This window comes from Hyla sarda, chromosome 6 (genome assembly GCF_029499605.1).
Source record: "Hyla sarda isolate aHylSar1 chromosome 6, aHylSar1.hap1, whole genome shotgun sequence".
Taxonomy (NCBI): Eukaryota; Metazoa; Chordata; class Amphibia; order Anura; family Hylidae; genus Hyla; species Hyla sarda.
In genome coordinates, this window is record NC_079194.1 from 206,157,954 (window position 1) to 206,181,015 (window position 23,062).

At 42.4% G+C, this 23,062-nt stretch overlaps 1 protein-coding gene across 4 annotated transcripts in view; it reads right to left on the bottom strand.

The window, feature by feature from the left end:
• Positions 1-23,062, bottom strand: part of FTO (FTO alpha-ketoglutarate dependent dioxygenase) — a 358,438-nt gene that overhangs the window by 192,862 nt on the left and 142,514 nt on the right. The window contains exon 10 of one of the 4 annotated variants that reach the window (XM_056526321.1): positions 20,454-22,201. The exons of the other annotated variants lie outside the window; for them this stretch is intronic. Within the exon in view, the coding sequence (XP_056382296.1) occupies positions 22,189-22,201 (13 nt within the window). The 3' untranslated portion in view covers positions 20,454-22,188. Of the gene's footprint in view, positions 1-20,453; positions 22,202-23,062 lie in introns of those variants that run through there. 4 annotated transcript variants of the gene reach the window in all.

A 23,062-nucleotide genomic window follows, 5' to 3' on the forward strand; every position in this document is an offset into this window, starting at 1 on the left:
CTTCTTCTGCCGAGACTGCCCTGCTGAACCTGGTCCAGGGTAATTCTTCAGTGGGCGAGTACGCCATCCAATTTCGTACTCTTGCTTCCGAATTATCATGGAATAACGAGGCTCTCTGCGCGACCTTTAAAAAAGGCCTATCCAGTCGCATCAAGGATGTGCTGGCCGCACGAGAGATTCCTGCCAACCTGCAAGAACTTATCCATTTGGCCACCCGCATTGACATGCGTTTTTCTGAGAGACATCTGGAGCTCCGCCAGGAAAAAGACTTAGATCTCTGGGCACCTCTCCAACAGCATCCTTTGCAGTCTACGCCTGGGCCTCCCGCCGAGGAGGCCATGCAAGTGGATCGGTCTCGCCTGACCCAGGAAGAGAGGAATCGCCGTAGGGAAGAAAATCTTTGTCTGTACTGTGCCAGTACCGAGCATTTCTTGGTGGATTGCCCTATCCGTCCTCCACGTCTGGGAAACGCACGCACGCACGCACGCACCCAGCTCACGTGGGTGTGGCGTCTCTTGGTTCTAAGTCTGCTTCTCCACGTCTCACTGTCCCCGTGCGGATTTCTCCTTCAGCCAACTCCTCCCTCTCAGCCGTGGCCTGCTTGGACTCTGGTGCCTCTGGGAATTTTATTTTGGAGTCGTTTGTGAATAAATTCCGCATCCCGGTGACCCGTCTCGTCAAGCCGCTCTACATTTCCGCGGTCAACGGAGTCAGATTGGATTACACCGTGCGTTACCGCACAGAACCCCTCCTGATGTGTATTGGACCCCACCACGAAAGGATTGAGTTATTCGTCCTTCCCAACTGTACCTCTGAGGTCCTCCTCGGTCTGCCATGGCTCCGGCTTCATTCTCCCACCCTTGATTGGACCACCGGGGAGATCAAGAACTGGGACTCTGCCTGCCATAGGAAGTGCCTCTCCCCCCTCCCAGTCCCATCAGGCAAGCCTCAGTGCCTCCTCATGGCCCCCGTCCTGGTGTCACACTGCCCCGTGCCAGGCTTCGCCCTCTGCCCTCCCTCCCCATTCCCACTCCTGCTGTACTGCCTGCCGTTGAGGAAACCCTCCATTCTTTCCTGGTGTCCTCATCCCAGGGGAGGCAGTTACCGGACAAAGAAAAGGGGAGACCTAAGGGGGGGGTACTGTTACGCCTAGCGCTCCGGGTCCCCGCTCCTCCCCGGAGCGCTCACGGCGTCTCTCTCCCCGCAGCGCCCCGGTCAGTCCCGCTGACCGGGAGCGCTGCACTGTCATGGCCGTCGGGGATGCGATTCGCACAGCGGGACGCGCCCGCTCGCGAATCGCATCCCAGGTCACTTACCCGTCCCGGTCCCCTGCTGTCATGTACTGGCGCGCGCAGCTCCGCTCTCTAGGGCGCGCGCGCGGCTCCGCTCTCTAGGGCGCGCGCGCGCCAGCTCTCTGAGACTTAAAGGGCCAGTGCACCAATGATTGGTGCCTGGCCCAATTAGCTTAATTGGCTTCCATCTGCCCCCAGACTATATCTGCTCACTGCCCCTGCACTCCCTTGCCGGATCTTGTTGCCTTGTGCCAGTGAAAGCGTTTAGTGTGTCCAAAGCATGTGTTACCTGAACTTCTGCTATCCATCTTGACTACGAACCTTGCCGCCTGCCCCGACCTTCTGCTACGTCTGACCTTGCCTCTGCCTAGTCCTTCTGTCCCACGCCTTCTCAGCAGTCAGCGAGGTTGAGCCGTTGCTAGTGGATACGACCTGGTTGCTACTGCCGCAGCAAGACCATCCCGCTTTGCGGCGGGCTCTGGTGAACACCAGTAGCCTCTTAGAACCGGTCCACTAGCACGGTCCACGCCAATCCCTCGCTGACACAGAGGATCCACTACCTGGAAGCCGAATCGTGACAACCATGGGTATCATTTTATTCGTATTGAACCAAAAAAGAAATAAAACATGTAATCTTTACCATAAAGTGTACAGCACAAAAAATAATTTTTGAGGTTTACCATACATTTAACCCCTTAACGACGCAGGACGTATATTTACGTCCTGCGCCCGCTCCCGCAATATGAAGCGGTATCGCGCCGCGATCCCGAATCATATCACGCCGGTCCCGACACTCATCAACGGCCGGGACCCGCGGCTAATACCACACATGGGACCTATAACACTGCAAAAAAAAAAAGTAAAAAAAAAAGTGTTAATAAAGGTCATTTGACCCCTTCCCTAATAAAAGTTTGAATCACCCCCCTTTCCCATAAAAAAAAATAAAACAGTGTAAAAAAAAAAAAAAAATAAACATATGTGGTATCTCCGCGTGCGTAAATGTCCGAACTATAAAAATATATAATTAATTAAACCGCACGATCAATGGCGTATGCACAAAAAAAATCCAAAGTAAAAAAAAGCGTATTTTTGGTCACTTTTTATACCATTAAAAAATGAATAAAAAGTGATCAAAAAGTCCGATCAAAACAAGAATCATACCGATAAGAATTTCAGATCACGGTGCAAAAAATGAGTCCTCATACCACCCTATACGTGGAAAAATAAAAAAGTTATAGGGGTCAGAAGATGACATTTTTAAACGTATACATTTTCCTGCATGTAGTTATGATTTTTTTCCAGAAGTACTACAAAATCAAACGTATATAAGTAGGGTATCATTTTAACCGTATGGACCTACAGAATAATGATAAGGTGTCATTTTTACCGAAATGTGCACTGGGTAGAAACGAAAGCCCCCAAAAGTTACAAAATTGTGTTTTTTCTTCGATTTTGTCGCACAATGATTTTTTTTTCCATTTCGTCGTGAATTTTTGGGTAAAATGACTAATGTCACTGCAAAGTAGAATTGGTTACGCAAAAAATAAGCCATAATATGGATTATTAGGTGGAAAATTGAAAGGGTTATGATTTTTAAAAGGTAAGGAGGAAAAAACTAAAGTGCAAAAACTGAAAAACCCTGAGTCCTTAAGGGGTTAAGGGTAGAATGAGTGATGTTATTACAAAGTACAACTGGTCACACAAAAAACAAGCCCTAATATGGGTCTGGGAATGGAAATATAAAAGAGTTATGAATTTTAGAAGGCAAGGAAGAAAAAAAAAGCAAAAAAAAAAAAAAATGCAAAAATAAAAGCAAAAATTAAATTGGCTGTGTCCTTAAGGTAAAAATGGGCTGAGTCCTTAAGGGGTTAAAAGGCTGGTAAACTGAACTAGTTTTTATTTCTAATTCTCTTGATAGGAGCCAAAAAAAAGGATAAACTTCAGTCTAGGTCTGAACAAATTTGTGCAGTTGACAGCAAATGCAATCAGCACATTTCAATAGACTAGGCCAATATTATACAGTGTAACCTTATCTGACAGCCATTATCCATGGCTGATCCAATGGCCGCATCATGATCTGATTGATAGCTTTAATTAAAAGGAGACAATGCAGAAGAGAAGGTCCTTCTCTACATTAGTACAAGCCTAGTACATACAGGTACATACCAACCTAGAAAGGTGATGAACTAGGGTTATAAGCCCAGATAGGAAAATTATATTGTAGAGAGGTCAGAGACACTTTACTAAGACCTCATTTCAAATTGAGAAATTAAAAGTGGTATTTTGTTTTTTACTTTTAGCTACATGAACAAAAATGATCAAGATTCAATATACCAAATCACTTTGCAATGTACATTACCAAACCTAAGGGTATCTGTATTTGGTGCACTTTAAAGGGGTATTCCAGGATTTTTTTTTTATTTGACTATGCTAAAGGGGCTGTAAAGTTAGTGCAGTTCATAATATAGTGTCTGTACCTGTGTGTGATGCTTTTCTCACAATTTTTATGGGATTTTCACCCCAATATTTATTTTAATCAGCATACAAAATGACTGTTGTCTCAGATTTTTCCCAGCTCGCAATGCGGCCGAGACCTGACTCACTAGTCAGCTGATGACAGGGAGCCTGTCTGCTTCAATGGGTGGAGGGATCGCTTGGTGGGAGAGAGATCAATCTGCAATTAATGCAACAGCTGTAGGCACCCTTATTGAAATCCACAGGTCTGCAGCTCATTTTTGTTTCAATGGGTGGGTGGCTGATGTTTGGGAGGGAAGAAAATGGTATTGTGGGATTTGTAGTCAAAAAAAGAAAAGTCAAACAGGAAATAAGAGTTCACAAAAAGCTAGCCACAGTGTTATGGTAATCTCATGACATAGCCATTTAGCCCAGAGACAAGCGCAGATCCTTCCTAAGCATGTCCATTACTGTCTGGCAGGTACGTACTAACATCACCTTATGGTGGATAACCCCCTTAAAGTAAATGTTCATCTTTTTAAAAAAAATTTGGTTTTAGGTCCAAATTTTTTGCCAATCTATTTCTTAAAACATCTTTAGGGGGTGAAAATGCAATTTTTTTGAGAAAGTACTCTAGCTCACTGACACTTAGGCGAGAAAAGACCACTGCATTACTGAGCTCTATGTCTAAATTGTATGCTATCAGTTTATTAGCATTCCCTAGTGGTAACTGCAGGCAGCCAAAATCATTTCATCATTTTCCTGTATGACCATCTCAGGTTACTCCTGGGAACAGAGCGGTGTAGGTGTACGTCTTTTAACCACATTAATTTAGTGGAAACTGTGTACCTGCACCAAATTTATTATATGGCGCAAGGCATGTGATTAAAGGAAAACAGTCATCCTGTTCCCCCACACTAAACCCAATACACTGGGTTATCGTGTTGGTGAACAGGAGTCCCTTGAGGGGTCACTTACTAACATATGTACCTTAGGTAAGGAGTTATGTACCACCAAAGAACCTCTTCTATCTTTGCTGAATTGCGAACTGGAGGCGGGCCCCGTCAGCTGTATTAGCATATTCCTTGGCACTGGTCACGTGAGCACATGCGCCGACTGAGTGCTGACGTGACCAGCACTAGGACATGGAGATGTGCCAAAGTATATGCAAATACAGCCTTCGGGGCCCTTCTTCCAGCGCACAATTCAGTGAAGATAGAAGAGGATCTTCAGTGGAACATAACCCCGGACCTAAGGTACATATGTTAGTAAGTGACCCCTCTACGGACTTCTGTGAATCCACATTATAACCCAGTGTATTGGGTTTAGTGTGAGTGAACAGGCTGACAGTTTTCCTTTAATATGGTGCTGATCTCATTTCTTACTTCAGTACTCCACTTTGTATGATGCTTTCTCTGCGACTTTTTAACCCGTGCAACAAAATGTGCGACTTTTTGATAATGCGGTCCTCTGCCAAGTCAAAGCTATTGTAGGTTTGCACCTGTTAGGGCAGTTGCACCAAATGATGCGCCAAACAATCATGACCACTACATGATATCAACAGGAATAACAACTTGGTAAGTTCTTTTTGAAGAACATTCAAAATGAAAAGTCGCAAAAATATGGCGCAAAATAAATAAATCACTGTTTTACATTGGGGCTTTCCAGGAGGCTAAGTGCCTGATGAACTGTTATAAGGACCCTTTGTGGCTTGCCAGGAAATGCCTGATTATATATGATCTGAGAGTATGTTGTCCAGGACAACCACAGGGTGATTCACAGCCTGCTCATAGACTATTCCATCATGGACTGTCCAGACATTGATGAAGAAGAGGGCTGATATTCTCTTCTCCACCATCACTCAGAGTCGGTCAGTAAAGCTTTGGGTCTGTGATTCCCCTTCCTTCTCTCCCTCTTCCCCACTCCTTTTCAATCGTCTGTTGTTTTGTTTTTCATTGACATGTGATGCTTTATTACACTGTGGATGTAGTGCAGAGGTGTAATGAATATTGTAGGATATGTGCCTTTGCTGTATGTTGTACTTCTGTACCACTTAGTACATGTGAAAAATAAAAAAAGATTAAACCTCAAAGGGAACCTGCCATCACTTCATGCTGCCAGAATGAAGTGTAATTGGGGTGGTCCACGTTGGCTTTTTACTGCCCCACCAGCCTTGGTTAATAGCTTTTACCCAAAGAGAGAGAGGTGACTGGGTCCAGCTTTGATGACTTTTTGGTCAAGCAGCATGATAATGATGACAGTTTTCCTTTAAATGGGCACTGTCACAAACTTTATTTTTTGATATGTTGTAGTACTTATGTACTAGAACATATCTGTAATATATTTTCATTATTTAATTTTTTCCATTTTCAGGGTGAATTTTATGTTTGAAAACCGGCCACTAGGGGTCTCCCTCCTAGTGGCCGGCTGCAGCATGGCGTGACGTCACGCCTGAATTCGGACCGATTGCGGCCGGGGAATCGGTCCTTATTCCTTTACACTGTGCTCACTCCCTGCCTGTCAATCAGACTGCCGGACTCTGCAGTATCAGTAAGGAGAGTGGGGTTCCGGTTTCTGAACAGGGTTTTGGGGCAGGTGGGGTGGTGGATTAGCAGTGTGACGGAGGGAACGGGGTGCGGGGGGTTGGGGGTAGCAGTGTGACAGAGGGAACGGGGTGTGGGGGGGGGGTAGCGGTGTGACGGAGGGAACGGGGTAGTGCCGCATGGCACTAACTTATAGCTCATCTACACAGGGTGTCTCCAGCTATTTCACTACTACAACTCCCAGCATGCCCCTACAGCCAGTAGATGTCAGGGCAAGCTGGGAGTTGTAGTGGTGAAACAGCTGGAGGCACCCTGTGTAGATGAACTAAGGGCGGAAGTGTCGGCCCCAGCAGGCATCAGTGACGTGGTGCCTGCTGGGGAAGTCTGCCTGGTAGTGAGCACACTACCAGGCAGACAAAAAGTTATTTTTAATATAGTAAAAAAAAAAAAATTAAAAGCAGGGAGGGGGTTAGAGATAGAAGTGCAATAGGCAGGGAAAGAAAAAAATATATATAGGATGGTGAGAGCTACCCTTTAATACAAAGTAAGCAGAATGAAGAATTCTACCCTTAAAAAGGCTGCTTGATATTATCCGGAGGTACTTATGTCACGTTGGCAACCCAACACACAACATAAAAATGGGGTCTCTGAATGCTGGGAAGAAGGGAGATTTGGGTAGCACAGTAACCTGGCACAATTACCTGCAAAGACTCTGCACCATAGTGAGGAGCACTGAATAACACAGAAAGGGCTTTCTTCAAATTGTTCCAAATTTGCAAGTATACCGTAAAAAATTGTCTGAATCTCTGTGAGGGTAGGGTCACACGTGCCATATGTTGCTGTGTATTTGTGACTGTTTATTTTCCTACCCATTGAAGTCAATGAGTAGCAAAATATGCAGATGCTTTTGCATCTCCTTGATTTCAATAGGAAAAAAATACACTGCACCAAATATGCAGCAAAATTCGGCACGTGTGACCTTACCCTTAGTATTTGTAGTGTACAACTTTGTGTCCCACAATAACAACATATATGATTGAGGCAGATCTAGCTGGTCAGAAATTTCAAAAACCGACAAAGGTAGCATCTGGCAAGTATGGCAGTCTCAAAGGGTTCTGTAAATTGTGAATCATTATCAAAGAAAAAAATTCTATACATTTTTTTGATCGTTTAAAAGAAGTACAGTACTGCATTTCTCTGTACACCTTCTAATACTGAAGGGATTATAATATTTTCTAAGTCTTTCAAGGGAACACTACAATCATTCCCTTTTTTTGTCAATGTTGGAAAACGCCAAATGTTACTGTCAGAGGGCGGTTTAATTACCTTGGCACCCTCACATCTTCTAATCACCTGTCATTAGTAACAAGGCGGGCATCTGTTTGTGCGTCTGTCAAAAATGCCACCCTGGCTAAAGCCAAGAGGAGAGAGACATTTCCTGATGACTGAGGAAGAGAAAAATCCCAGATGAAAGAAAAGGTCAGTGTGTATGTGAAATAAGCAAAATGTAGAGACACGGTAATAGGGGCAAAGACCCTCAGTACAATAACCTTTCTGGAATCAAATAGGCTTTTTACAACAGATACTATACAACGTGTCAAATGGATATTGTGTGAAATCAAATAAAGGTATAGATCAATGTTATTGATCTAAATAGACATTTTGTGGGTTCGGTGGTCTTCAATTCATGCATCTAAGGTAGGGGTGCACAACTTGAGTCCTGTGGTTGCATGCAGCCCTGAATATCATTTTGCAGTCTCTAACCATCAGGACATGGACATGCTTGTCTGTGGGCTGGTAGTTCAGAAAAAGCAGAGAACAGAGTGTCATTAGAAAAAAAAAAAAGACAGTAGTATAGATATTATACAGGTATTGGAAGATACATGTGAGCACTTATCTCATCTCCTGCTCTCTGAAGTGCCAAATGAAGGAGCTGAAGAGCCCATTCTAAGATTAGTGTCCCAGAAGTTGAACCCCTATTAAAAACATGTCTAACATATTGTTGATACTAAAGGAGTATTCATAAGTAATAATTTTGATATGATGCCGAGTCTGCAATGCTTTCAAGATGGACCCGTCTCAGCAGTAAAGGCAAATCGCTGCAGTGATTGGCTGACTAGTCCATCTTGGAAGCAGGAAAAAGACCGATGAGTGGGGAGCAAGGTAGAGGAGTTTGTTTTTTTTCCATTGCAGAACTCAAAACTCCCAAAGCACCCAGCCATTCACATACATACTTCAAGGAGATGTTTGCTTAAAAAAAAGCTATTTCTACATGCCCTTGTAATGTCCTAGTACAGGTACATAGTCCTATACTACCTGTAGGCCCTTTCAGGTTGAGTCCCTCAGTGACCTGGGGGCTCCCTTGCAGAGTCTCCCTTTTTTTCTCCCTGTTGTTTTATATGGTGTGTATAACCCTTTAATGCATAGACAGGATCCCTATGTCCTTCCTCCAAGTGTTAAAGGAGCAGTCGTCCAAGTGGAGTATCCTGATGACCTGCGATGGATCCCAAGTACCAAAGGCGTTACAGTCAAGGTTCCTGTACAGATGTGCCCAGTCCTACTCCTAGGAGCGAGGAGGTATGGCCTGACCCCCAACTCATGTACCCAGACCTTCTCCAGCTGGAGGCTTGGCCTAACCCACGGGTACCCACAAAAGTGCCTGTGGCGCAAGCCGCCGAAGTGCAGGTGGTGGTTACAGTTAATCCCACCATCACCAATTCCAGCCTGTCCCATGTGTCTTGGGACAGCCATATTGACCCCATGCAAGGGGCCCAGTCTCGCAACCCTAGGTACATCTCCCAGCCTAGGACCCCACCTGGTAGACGAGACTGGGAAAGGAAATTGCCTGAAAGAAAGAACGCCCTCTAAGTAACTTGTGTACAGTAAATGTAACCAAACTTTGGTCGTAAGACTGACTGTCGTGCAGTAGCATACTTTATTGTTTCAGGTTTCCAGCAACAGTTCAATATATGCACCTGAAAAGACTGTGTCAAGAAAAGTTCTTCCATTTGTAACACAACCAACCCTAGTAAGTAATGTACCCGGCGCCGGCCAAGAGACTCCTTGGTGTAGGAGATTCTATTAAGCTGCATACCAGTCTTCTCAGGATGGGGACCCTGAGTTGACTGAACCATGAACTCCTTTTGTACATGGACTACTGAGCAGCACATGAAATCTTGTGTGAATATATAAAGTAATATATTTTGGTTCAGTTAAAAAAAAAAAAAAAAAAAAAAAGGGTCATGGAGGTACACTGAGTTCTTGTGGTCCTAATGTTATACTCCTATGTTGTGTTATCAAATGTCAAATAAAATGTATAAGGTTGTTGTACACTAAAAGTCAATGTGTACAGTCATTCATGATGTCTGGTTGTTTCCTCACAGGGGTTTTTCCTGATACGTTCGGGAGGAGCATATATCACCCCTTTACCAGCATCCAGTACAAAGTATAGTGTGTGTAGTATACTACAGTACACATAGTTGTGTACACAATTAATGTACACATAGTTCAGTATACACAAGTTAAGTATACCTCAGTTACATAAAGTAGTACTGTATCACTCACATTTCACCGACTACTCAAAGTAACATGTCAAGTGTATGTAATGTCATATGTCATCCTGTTCGTGCACAGGATACTTTCCTGGCCACTAAGTATTCCTGTAACTAACCTAAAGCATGTAGTCAGTACAAGGTAACATGAACATCAAATTGTTATCGGTGTTCATTGTCTAACATAAAAATGTCTAGAGTAAACTAAAAATAGTGTTCTGGGGAGATGTGTTTTATGCCAAGGGACCCTAGTAGCCAAGGCATTGGGCAGAGAGCCTCCGGCAACCCAATCCACAGCTATAAGTCTAAAGTCATAAGTCTAGTTATGTATACATGTCTAGTAAACAATTTCTAGTATATAGTTAAGTCGTGTACAGTATATCACATGCATAGTGTATTATATGCATAGTCAAAAATGTCATCTTATGGTTAGTAAACCGTTATGCGAGTCAGTAAATGCATAGTCCAGTTATAATGTGCATAGTAAAGGTACTTACAAGTCAAATAAATGTATATGTACATGCTATATATATATAACCACAAATCCTGTTCACAATCCTGTTCCACTACAAGTCAGAGTGTGTATGGACTATTATACAAAGCCTCTAATGTTATCCATTGTTTCACCAGCCTGAAATGGACGTTTGTGCATAAAATGCCTCAGGACTGCATCTGGCCATGCAGCCACTTCATTCCTCAAGCCTGACAGAACCTTACATCGAGGACGACTTATGTTAAACAAGGTGGTTTGTAATGTCCCAGTACAGGTACATGGTCCTATACTACCTGTAGGCCCTGTCAGGTTGAGTCCCTCAGTTACCTGGGGGCTCCCCTGCAGGGTCTCCCTTTGTTTTCTACCTGTTGTTTTTTATGGTGTGTATATCCCTATGCATAGACAGGATCCCCATGTCTAGATCAGTGTTTCCCAACCCAGTCCTCAAGGCACACCAACAGTCCAGGATTTTAATTTTCCCCTGTCCTATTCCAATGAAGTAACTGAAAAAACCCGGAATGTTGGTGTGCCTTGAGGACTGGGTTGGAAAACACTGGTCTAGATAATATACAGGACCTGTGGAAGGTCTCAAGGACCTGTGAGTAAGCCTGTCACATGATATGCAGTCACATGATCTGTTGTCACATGTACTCCCAGAGAGCATAAGCTTTAACCTATGACCCACAGCTTGACCAATGGGCTTTAGTCCAGCCCCCCACTATATAAAGGGGTGGCAATTGCAAATAGCTATTTTCCCTCAGACTCTTCTGAGAGTAACATCTAAGTCTTTGCTGAGGCAGCAGCTACCAGAGATCTCAGGACAAGTGTTCAGCGTCTGGAAGGCTACAATGCTAAAGTCTATCCAGTAAGTCTCAAGTCTATATCTGCTATCACTACAAATTGTCAAGTCCTGCACATAGTCAAGTCAAGATCTGCACAAAGTCACGTCAAGTCCTGCACATAGTCAAGTATAATTACAAGTCAAATTTATTAAAAGTATTGGTCCAGCAAGCTGGGAGGCTGGGTCCTGGCCACCTCTCTGGGAAATCTGGCCTTAGCTGTGAAGATAATTACACCTGTCTTCTACTCAGTAAAGGCTCCGGTTGACCCAAACTGGTTGAGGACTCTTTATTCACTACTAGCCCATGGGACAGCGGAGAATCCGGGTGTGTGGTGTTCCAGAACCTGAAAACCACACTGGAGTCACAAACACATAGGGGTTAATACCATCTGACCCAGGGGTTAATAATATCTGATCTCACCACTCACTGCAACACCCGTGGTCCCGCCATTTACATCGGTGGTTACCACACCCTTGTGGCACAAGAATATGGTAGGGGAGACCCCTCTCCTAAGCCCCTCCTTCTATTAAAGAAAAGTAGACAGTCACAGCAGAGCGGCTTTCCTCTAGAGAACCAAGCATGTATGTGGCCCATTAACTTTAATATATGCCATGTAATGCCTCTTTAGGTAGTGACATTACAGGAAAAAGTGATAAACACTTCCTTTCATGAGTAATAAAAGCTGATCACATAAAGCTCAACAGCAGCCACCTCTCCATGATCAGGATATGGTTGAGAAACCCTTCATATGTGTATAATAGGGGTTGTATATTAAGGGTTGTTAGTAAAGGTTGTATAAGTCTTTTTGAAGCAAAAAAAACTAATGGAATAAGGAATTTGTTATAGCAACTCTTTATACAGTACTTTTTTTGGGATCTGGTCCTGACTATGCAATATGCATATAAAATTGCATATTTGGATATTTCATAGCAACTTTCCTGTTTTCTACAACATACATGAAATAATATTGGCTGCCTGATATTGCCACAATTTGCAACAAACCCTAAATGACCAGAAAATAAGCCAAACACTCACAACAATGCGTCAAAGTGTGTTGGGCGGAGGGGAGGCAGCGTATTAGAGCTCTGTACTAAATTAACTTAGCCCCATTAAATATAATCAGGGAAAGACCTCAAATCACGAATGATTTAGGAAAACAAGTACATCTTATGGCACAGAAATGTGTTCACCTTAAAAGAAAATCTTTGAATCAAGGTTTTAGGTTAGTGGTATTTTCATCACCTTCTAAACAGGAATGAAGTCATGTATACATAAAGGTAACTGATTTTTTTTCATAATTTTCTAGCTATTTATCACACAGTACAATTACTGTATTTATAGTAGTTCGAGGAGTAATATAGAGAGAAAAAAAAATGAAGTTTTACGTAAATATTCTCCAGAGTTTTTATTTTATAGGCATCTACTTTCCAAAACAGAGAGCTGAGGGGTCCCGTTTATATGGCCAAAATATGGCCATTTCCTAGGAAAACCATGGCTAAAGGGTCAATGTAGTATAACATGACAGCCAATAAAATGAATTCATGGAATACAAGGATGGCTCAAGTAAACCAGAACACAAGCTGTTTCACAGAATTCTCCATTCTGAGGCTGCATTCACATCACGATTTCTCCATCTGACCTGAGTACACGATTTTTATAACTTAAAATCGTATGAAATCGTATATAAAGTCGGATCCATTGACCTCCATAAAAAATCGGATCCATTACACACATTCGATTTGATCCGCATCCGATTTCACACGATTTTTGTTCGGGTCTGAAATCGGGGTTGACCACGATTTCAGACCTGAACAAAAATATTGGAGAAATCATGATGTGAATGCAGCCTAACTCATAAAGGGGAGTCCCATACAGGGGACTTTTCACTAAGATGTCTATATGTCCTAATAGGGCCTAAGGAGATACCTTCTTAACTGTGTGTATTTTTGATAAAAGTTTATATTTTTTTTAAGCATGGAAATCATTTTGTTTCCAAAAACAGATTATGCAACTTACTGCATTATACATTATATATCTATGGCTATCATTTAACCTCTTCAGGTCATAGGGCGTATGGATACGCCCTGCATTCAGAGTCCTTAAGGACCGAGGGCGTATCCATACGCCCGTGGGAATTCCGGTCCCCACCACTAGCCGGTTGGGGACCGGAGCCGGATGCCTGCTGAAATCGTTCAGCAGGCATCCCGGCATATCGCCCAGGGGGGTCATTATGCCCCCCATGTCGGCGATGGCTGCAGAACGCTGGACAATTCAGTCAGGATTACTGGCCAACCAATCAGGGCGTCTGCTGCGGGTATCACTCCCGCAACCCGCTCCGCCCCTCTTCCGGAGGACGTGAGTGGGTGCGGGACGTGCACTCCGGGTGCTGGGGACCCCGATCCCCGGCGTCAATGTTGGGATCAGGGCCCCAGGAGCGGCGGCGATGAGGGACTGACCTGTGTGCCGGCAGCAGCATGAAGTGAGTGACAGCCTCCTGCTGTTGCTTAGCAACAGCTCCCAGCATGCAAAAAGGGCAACAGTGCCGGCAACAGCAGGAGGAAGACCACCACAACTCCCAGCATTCCCTTATGGGTATGCTGGGACTTATGGTTTTGCAACAGCTGGAGGCACATTTTTTCTATGGAAAAGTGTACCTTCAGCTGTTGTATAACTACAACTCCCAGCTTGCACAAACCGTTAAAGTGCATGCTGGGAGTTGTAGTGGTGCATCTGCTGGTTGCATAACTACAACTCCCAGCATGCCTGTTGGCTGTCGGTGACTGCTGAGAGTTGTAGTTTTGCAACAGCTGAAGGCACACTGGTTGTGAAACTCAGAGTTTTTTTTTTACCTAACTCAGTGTTTCACGACCGGTGTGCCTCCAGCTGTTGCAAACTCCAACTCTCAGCAGTCAATGTACACCATGCACCGTACATGCTGGGAGTTGTAGTTTTGCAACAGCTGGAGGCACACTGGTTGTGAAACACTGAGTCACAAACTCAGTGATACATAACCAGTGTGCCTACAGCTGTTGCAAAACTAAAACTCTCAGCATGTACAGTCTGCCAGCGCATGCTGGGAGTTGTAGTTTTGCAACAGCTGGATGTTCCCCCCCCCCCCCACCCAATGTGAATGTACAGGGTACACTCACATGGGCGGAGGTTTACAGCAAGTATCTGGCTGCAAGTTTGAGCTGCGGCAAATTTTCTGCCGCAGCTCAAACTGCCAGCGAGAAACTACCGTGAACCCCCGCCAGTGCGACTGTACCCTAAAAACACTACACTAACACAAAATAAAATAAAAAGTAAAAAACACTACATATACACATACCCCTACACAGCCCCCCTCCCCTCCCCAATAAAAATGAAAGCGTCTGGTACGCCACTGTTTCCAAAAAGGAGCTTCCAGCTGTTGCAAAACAACTACTCCCAGTATTGTCAGATAGCCACTGACTGTCCAGGCATTCTGGGAGTTTTGCAACAGCTGGAGGCACCCTGTTTGGGAATCACTGGCGTAGTATTCCCCTATGTCCACCCCTATGCAAGTCCCTAATTTAGGCCTCAAATGCGCATGGCGCTCTCACTTTGGAGCCCTGTCGTATTTCAAGGCAACAGTTTAGGGTCACATATGGGGTATCGCCGAAATTGTGTTACAAATTTTGGGGGGTATTTTCTGCTTTTACCCTTTTTTTTTTAAATTAAATTTTTGGGAAAACAAGCATTTTAGGTAAAAATTTTTTTTTTATTTTTTACATATGCAAAAGTTGTGAAACACCTGTGGGGTATAAAGGTTCACTTAACCCCTTGTTACGTTCCCCAAGGGGTCTAGTTTCCAAAATGGTATGCCATGTGTTTTTTTTTTTTTGCTGTCCTAGCACCATAGGGGCTTCCTAAATGCGGCATGCCCCCAGAGCAAAATTTGCTTTCAAAAAGCCAAATGTGACTCCTCTTCTGAGACCTGTAGTGCGCCAGCAGAGCACTTTTCACCCCCATATGGCATGTTTTCTGAATCGGGAGAAATTGGGCTTCAAATTTTTAGGGGTATTTTCTGCTATTACCCTTTTTAAAAATGTAAAATTTTTGGGAAAACAAGCATTTTATGTAAAAATTATAATTTTTTTTTTACATTTGCAAAAGTCGTGAAATACCTGTGGGGTATAAAGGCTCACTTTATCCCATGTTACATTCCCCGAGGGGTCTAGTTTCCAAACTGGTATGCCATGTGTTTTATTTTTTTTGCTGTTCTGGCACCATAAGGGCTTCCTAAATGCAACATGCCCCCCAAAAACCATTTCAGAAAAACGTACTCTCCAAAATCCCCTTGTCGCTCCTTCTCTTCTGAGCCCTCTACTGCGCCCGCCGAACACTTTACATAGACATATGAGGTATGTGCTTACTCAAGAGAAATTGGGCTACAAATACAAGTAAAAATTTTCTCCTTTTACCCCTTGTAAATATAAAAAAATTGGGTCTACAAGAACATGCGAGTGTAAAAACTGAAGATTTTGAATTTACTCCTTCACTTTGCTGCTATTCCAGTGAAACACCTAAGGGTTAAAACGCTGACTGAATGTCATTTTGAAAACTTTAGGGGGTGTAGTTTTTATAATGGGGTCATTTATGGGGTATTTCTAATATGAAGATCCTTCAAATCCACTTCCAACTTGAACTGGTCCCTGAAAAATATCGAGTTTGAAAATTTTGTGAAAAATTGGAAAATTGCTGCTGAACTTTGAAGCCCTCTGGTGTCTTCCAAAAGTAAAAACACGTCAATTTTATGATGCAAACATAAAGTAGACATATTGTATATGTGAACCAAAAAAAATGTATTCGTAATATCAATTTTCCTTACAAGCAGAAAGCTTCAAAGTTAGAAAAATACGAAATTTTCAAATTTTTCATCAAATTTACGGATTTTTCACCAAGAAAGGATGCAAGTATCGACAAAAATTTACCACTATGTTAAAGTAGAATATGTCACGAAAAAACAATCTCGGAATCAGAATGATAAGCATCCCAGAGTTATTAATGTTTAAGGTGACAGTGGTCAGATGTGCAAAAAAAATGCTCCGGTCCTTAAGGCCAAAATGGGCTTGGTCCTGAAGGGGTTAAGGGGTAAGGTCATGTTGACATTTATATCAAATCCACAACAAATACCATATCCTGGTCTGGCATATATCTCGAGATTGAGGGTCACCTCCAACTTGCTGTGCTAACCTGTTTATAGAACTCCTATTTAATTATATTTTATTTATATAGCACCAGCATATTCCAAAGAAATTTACAGTTTACACCTAAATTGGTCCCTTCCCCCACTTGGTATGTTTTGGAGTGTGGGAATACACCAGAGTACTGGAAAAAACATGCAAACATGCAAATTTTGGTGGGATTTGAACCTTGGACCCCAGCGACACACCCCCATGCTGTCCCACTGAAGTCAATAAGACTTGTGCAATATGCATAAAACAGCCCGCTAAGGTGTTTTCGGCTTCGGCTTCCTAAAGCAGGCTGGAGGAGGGAAAAGAGGCCCTCAATGTCAGAACAGTAGTGGGTCCCAGAGGAGGATCCTTTGGATTTGCCGTATGTGTTGAGATGTGAATACCCTTATACAGGGCTCAAGTCCTGCAGGAACACGTGGGAACTAAGTTCCTGCACTTTTTTCACAGCAGGAACACAGTTCCCATTCCCATTCTGCCCTTCAGTAGAAATATTGGGTGAGTTCCTGTACTTTTTTCCCCAGGACTTGACCCCTGCCCTTATACATAGATTAATTCTGGAATCACATAACTGATAGATCCCCTATATGTGTATATAACTAGTTTGTAGTCATATCTGTGCAGTGTATACTGCGGGACAGTAATATGATGGCAGTTAATCCCATAGCGTAGCTGTCTGCCCAAACATGACAACATATCCTTGAGATATCATACGATCATTTTTTATTTATTTAATTTTTATGAAAAATGTTTCCCTTTTTTCCTCATCATGCCAAGCAGAGTATTATTTATGATAACATAAGAGGGTTTAAACCATGTCCTTCACCTAGAAAAACAGCCCTGTGACTACCTCCATAGATTATTCTTCCAGCTGCCAAGAAGAAGCGGTAATATACTCAAAGTTGACACGGAGCAGAGCACCTCAGATAAGATGTATTTGTCGCTGATAAAGACAGATTGCCCCAGCATTCATTCTCAACGTGGCTACAGCAAATACATCACCACGGTGCTGGCTCGGGAAGACAAAGGTTTCCATCCGCATCATTTGCTTGGCTATTATGAGCGGGACATTCTCATGATGTATAGCAGCAAAAAATCCAGCACAGCTGTTTTCTTGTAAAGAAGCACAGCAAAATACAGTGCAGTCTCCTGTAAGGTAATGCATGGAGACAGCACTAAAGAAGCTCACCTGCTCCATCTACCATTTAACTGGCCAACCACCGAGTGCCGTATTGCCCCTCTACCATGAGACACCAGCTATAAAACCAATTCTTCAAGTATTTCATTTAAATACTGACAAACATATGTCCCATTATAAATTAGAGTAATAAACCTTCTAATAAGTAATAAAGTAGCTTATACATAAAGGTAATTGATTTTTTCATAATTTCCTTTGCTATTTATCACACAGTACGATTAGTTTTCTTGTACTAAAACTCCTTCGTGCCATAATAATCTATAGAATCTACTTCATAAAAATGTCATGGCCAGATTGTCTGAAACGCACATGGTCATTTTGACAGTCTTCTGGGGAAAAAAGAGGACACCGGCCCAAAGTAACGGAGCCACTCCCTCCCTACAGTGGAAACCTGGCCCATTTCGTCTCCCCAACGTTACGTAGATGACAGCAGCAGCTGCACCACCTAAGCGAGATGGATTGAATTTTCATAACCAGCTCCCGAATTACTTTTTACCTTCAAAGATAATTTATGAGTCGCTTGGGTGCCTTGGAGAGACAATATGCTAGGCTGTAAAATTAACTGTAACTGGCTTGTAGGGTTATAATTAACACCAGGAGGGAGGCAGGGGCATGTGGCGTAATTGATGTTGAAAGCTGGAAAATAAAGGAGGAATGGCAGTGTTGTTAGTAAGCATGGTGCGTCAGAATCGACGGACGCCACTTGAAAGCTAATTACACATCAGATGCCAGGGTCTGCTGACGGCTTAAAAATGACCCTTCTCTCAAACTAAATGATGACATAACCAGCAGGTAATGTTGTTTCCGAAACGTTAATGTCAAAGAACACCATTCTGTTTTTATTTTTATTTATTATTTATTTTTTTTATATACGTGTATGATTCAAAACTCAATTTTTAGAATAAAAAGCACGTACATAGATGTAAAAGATGGAAAGTAATTTTTATACAGTAAACACAATTATAACACAGTATACATTATGCTTCTAAGCGCCATCTAGTGGTGGATGTAGGCTGGCACAATATTATCTTTGTTATTGGTTGCATTTTTCAAATCCATCAATTTGAGTCACAGGGGTGCAACTATAACTGGCACAAAGGGGCCACCACAAAGCACATCATGACTAAGCCAGCAAGAGACACAGCAGCTCTCCCTCCTCTCCGTTTCACATGCACAGGCAGAGTGCTACATTGCAGTCCAGCGCAGTGCCATGCATGTGATTGAGGCAATTATTCAGTAAGGAGAGGTATAGGGCCCACTGCTCGAATGCACTGATCATTTTGATTAAGCTGACAGAAGCAGAAGTACAGTGGGGATCAAAAGTTTGGGCACCCCAGGTAAAAATTTTTATTAATGAGCATAAAGAAGCCAAGGAAAGATGGAAAAATCTCCAAAAGGCATCAAATTACAGATTAGACATTCTTATAATAGGTCAACAAAAGTTAGATTTTATTTCCATCATTTACACTTTCAAAATAACAGAAAACAAAAAAATGGTGTCTGCAAAAGTTTGGGCACCCTGCAGAATTTATAGCACGAAACTTCCCCCTTTGCAAAGCTGAGACCTGCCAGTGTCATGGATTGTTCTCAATCATCATCTGGGAAGGCCAGGTGATGTCAATCTCAAAGGTTTTAAATGCCCAGACTAATCTGACCTTGCCCCAACAATCAGCACCATGGGTTATTTTAAGCAGTTGTCTAGAAATCTGAAACTGAAAATAGTTGACGCTCACAAAGCTGAAGAAGGCTGTAAGAAGATAGCAAAACATTTTCAGATGTCAATATCCTCTGTTCGGAATGTAATTAAGAAATGTCATCAGGAACAGTGGAAGTTAAAGCAAGATCTGGAAGACCAAGAAAAATATCAGACAGAACAGCTTGCAGGATTGTGAGAAAAACTATTCAAAACCCAAGATCTGGCAGACACTGGAGTTGTGGTACACTATTCCACTATAAAGAGATACTTGTACAAATATGGTCTTCATGGAAGAGTCATCAGAAGAAAACCTCTTCTATGTCCTCACCACAAAAGTCAGTGTTTGAACTATGCAAATGAACATATAGACAAGCCTGATGCATTTTGGAAACAAGTTCTGTGGACCGATGAGGTTAAAATTGAACATTTTGGCCGGAATGAGCAAAGGTACGCTTGGAGAAGAAGGGGAACAAAATTTTATGAAAATAACCTCTGTCCAACTGTTAAGCATGGGGGTGGATTAATCATGCTTTGGGGTTGTACTGCAGCCAGTGGCACAGGGAACATCTTACGAGAAGGAAAAATGGATTCAATAAAATTTCAGCAAATTTTGGATGCTAACTTGATGCCAACTGTGAAAAAGCTGAAGTTAAAGAGAGGATGGCTTCTACAAATGGATAATGATCATCAAGAGGCCTAAACTGAAGGTTTTGTCATGGCCTTCACAATCTCCTGACCTCAACATAATCTATGGATAGACCTTAAAAGAGCAGTGCGTGACAGACAGCCCAAAAATCTCTAAGAACTGGAAGACTTTTGTAAGGAAGAATGGGTAAAGATAACTCAAACAAGAATTGAAAGACTCTTGGCTGGCTACAAAAAGTGTTTACAAGCTGTGATACTTGCCAAAGGGGGCAGTACAAGATATTAACTCTGCAGGGTGCCCAAACTTTTGTAGATGCCATTTTTTTTGTTTTCTGTTATTTTGAAAGTGTAAAGGATGGAAATAAAATCTAACTTTTGTTGACATATTATAAGAATGTCTAATCTGTAATTTGATGCATTTTAGAGATTTTTTCCATCTTTCCTTGGCTTCTTTATGCACATTAATACAAATTTTTACCTGGGGTGCAAAACTTTTGATCCCCACTGTAATATCCCATTACTCACATACAGAAATCCAGCACAGCAATGTATATGCTGTCTTTCTCACCATCTGGCTGACTACATGCTGCACCTGGGGATATTGTAATAAAGAATGCTTGCTGGGTACTGACTGATTGCTGGATCTCTGTGCAGAAGTAACAGGCAATAGGTGTGGGCCCACTGTGCTACCAAATTGGTTTGGCTTAGGGCCACACCGGATAGTCTGCCCCAGAATATAGAAGATGGACTTCTGCTGCTAGAGGGTACAAGGCTGTACCACAGTCATGGTCCCTGTATGGGTAGAAGCTGGCACAATAGACCAGATAGTATCAGTGTGAGACATTAGTGAGTCACGCAGGTAAGCATAGTCAGTAGTTTGGGTCAAACACAGGAGAGTCAGAACAGTATCCATGGATGAGACAGAGATGTAATTAAATAAAGGTGAGTGGCAGTGGCAGGTGGAACAAGTTTATATCAGCAATTCCAGGTCTGCAACAGGATAGTTAGAATGGTACAGGAGGGGTAAGACAGAATTGTAAACCAGAAAATAGGTTACAACACACAGGATGTTAGACACGCCTTTGCTTATGAACACAAGCAATTAACATTGTTCAGGGAAAAGATGGGCAGGACACACTTAAATAGGTACTGATGAACCAGGGTAGGTGGAGGAAGTGTTAGGGGTATGCACCCTGGCCATTGAGAGAGAGCGAGAGAGAGAGAGAGAGACACCGGACACTGTGCTTTCACAATTAAGCCCAAATAAATGACTATAGTAGTGTAACTATTTTGCTAAAAGTATTTATTGGGCACCTTAGGCCTAATAGTTCCTATTTTATATTAAAAAAATAAATAAATAAACAAATATGCAGCATAAAGCTTCAGCCAAGATTACCTTCATAAACTACAGCCCCCCTCCTGTGAATATTGCTCCTTCAGATGAAGCTTAGTGTCACTAAATTAACAAGAATGCCCGTAGAGAATCCAGAGACTAAGGCATCAATGTAATTATACATATGTATTAAATCCATTCACCAGGGAATTACAGCTAAAAGGACTGAGAATGGAGAAATATGCCACAAGAGACTATACACACGATTATTGAAGGTGCAATCTCTTTGAGTGAACACCTAAGGACAGAGATTAAGCAGACCTTGACCTTATTCCAAGAAAACTGATGTTCAACATAAAGAATGGTACAGGGGTAATAACTATAGGAGGTACAGCTTCAAATCAGAAAGCACAATGTATTCGGAAAGTGTTCAGACCCTTTCATTTTGATCTAAAGGGGAAAAAAATCACGCTCCCTCCCCATCATTCTGAAGTAAAAACAAAATATTAGAAATCTTAACTAATTTATTGAAAAGGAAAAACTCAAAGATTGTAGTAACATAAGTATTCAGACCCTTTACTGGTAGAAGCACCTGTGGCAGTGAATGCAGTCTCTAATCTTCTTGGGTATGAGGCCACAAGGTTTGTACCCCTAGATTTGGGGATTTTGTGTCATTCTTCTCCGCAGGTTCTGTCAGGTTGGCTGATGCAAATGGAAACTGCTTGGAAATGTTCTTGTGGAAATCCCAAGTGGAATCCCCATAGTGTGAACACGACTTTACACTGACTCACACAGACTCTGCCCAGTTGGGTTAGTTGTAGAGAGGGGCAGTGTATACCGAGCTTTGACTGCTAAACAACGAAGGGGAAACCAGCAGCGGCTTCAATCAACTAATCAATATCAATGTTCCAGATTATCCATTAAATGGTCAATTGTTGTCACTGTAATAGACATATTTTTAGGCATCATTAGTGTTAACATGTTCACTACACACTTTAAGGCTATTTGGCATTTTTTGGGCTGTAAAATTGCTCAAAAGACAGCCATGTTTTTCCTAATTGATTTCTATTAAACAAGAGAATTGATCAACTGTTACTTCCAGAGAAATTGAGGATGTATTTAGCATAACTGACAAGAAATATAATAACCGTAATAAAATATATGGTTTCTATAACCTAAAATTACTAATAACTGAAGTTCACAGCAAATAATAACTGGGTTGCCTCCTAGCTTTTCCCAACTCTTTAACAGAAATTGTTAAGGGGGTTATCCAGGATTAGAAGAACAGAGCCTATTGCTTCCAAAAACAGCACCACACCTGTCATCAGGCCGTGTGGGGTATTACAATTTATCTCCATTCACCTAATTGGAACGGAGTTGCAATACCACATACAACCTGGACAGGTATGGTGCTGTTTATTTTTTATTTTTTAATAAATCAGTTCTGTTTTTTTTAAATCCTTGATAACTCCTTTAAAGGGGTTCTCCACCATAAGGTGATATTAGTACATACCTGGCAGGCAGTAATGGGCATGCTTAGGAAGGATCTGCGCTTGTCTTGGGGCTAAATGGCTATGCTGTGAGATTACCAGAATACTGTGGCTAACTTTCTGAGAACTTGTATTTCCTGTTTTCTGTTTTCTTGTTTGCGTACAAATCCCATGATTCCATTTTCCTTCTTCCCACACATCAGCCACCCCACCCATTGAAACTAAATGAGCTGCAGACCTGTGGTCTTCAGTCAGGGTGCCTACAGCTGTTGCATTAGTTGCAGATTGATCCATCCACCCATTGAAGCAGAC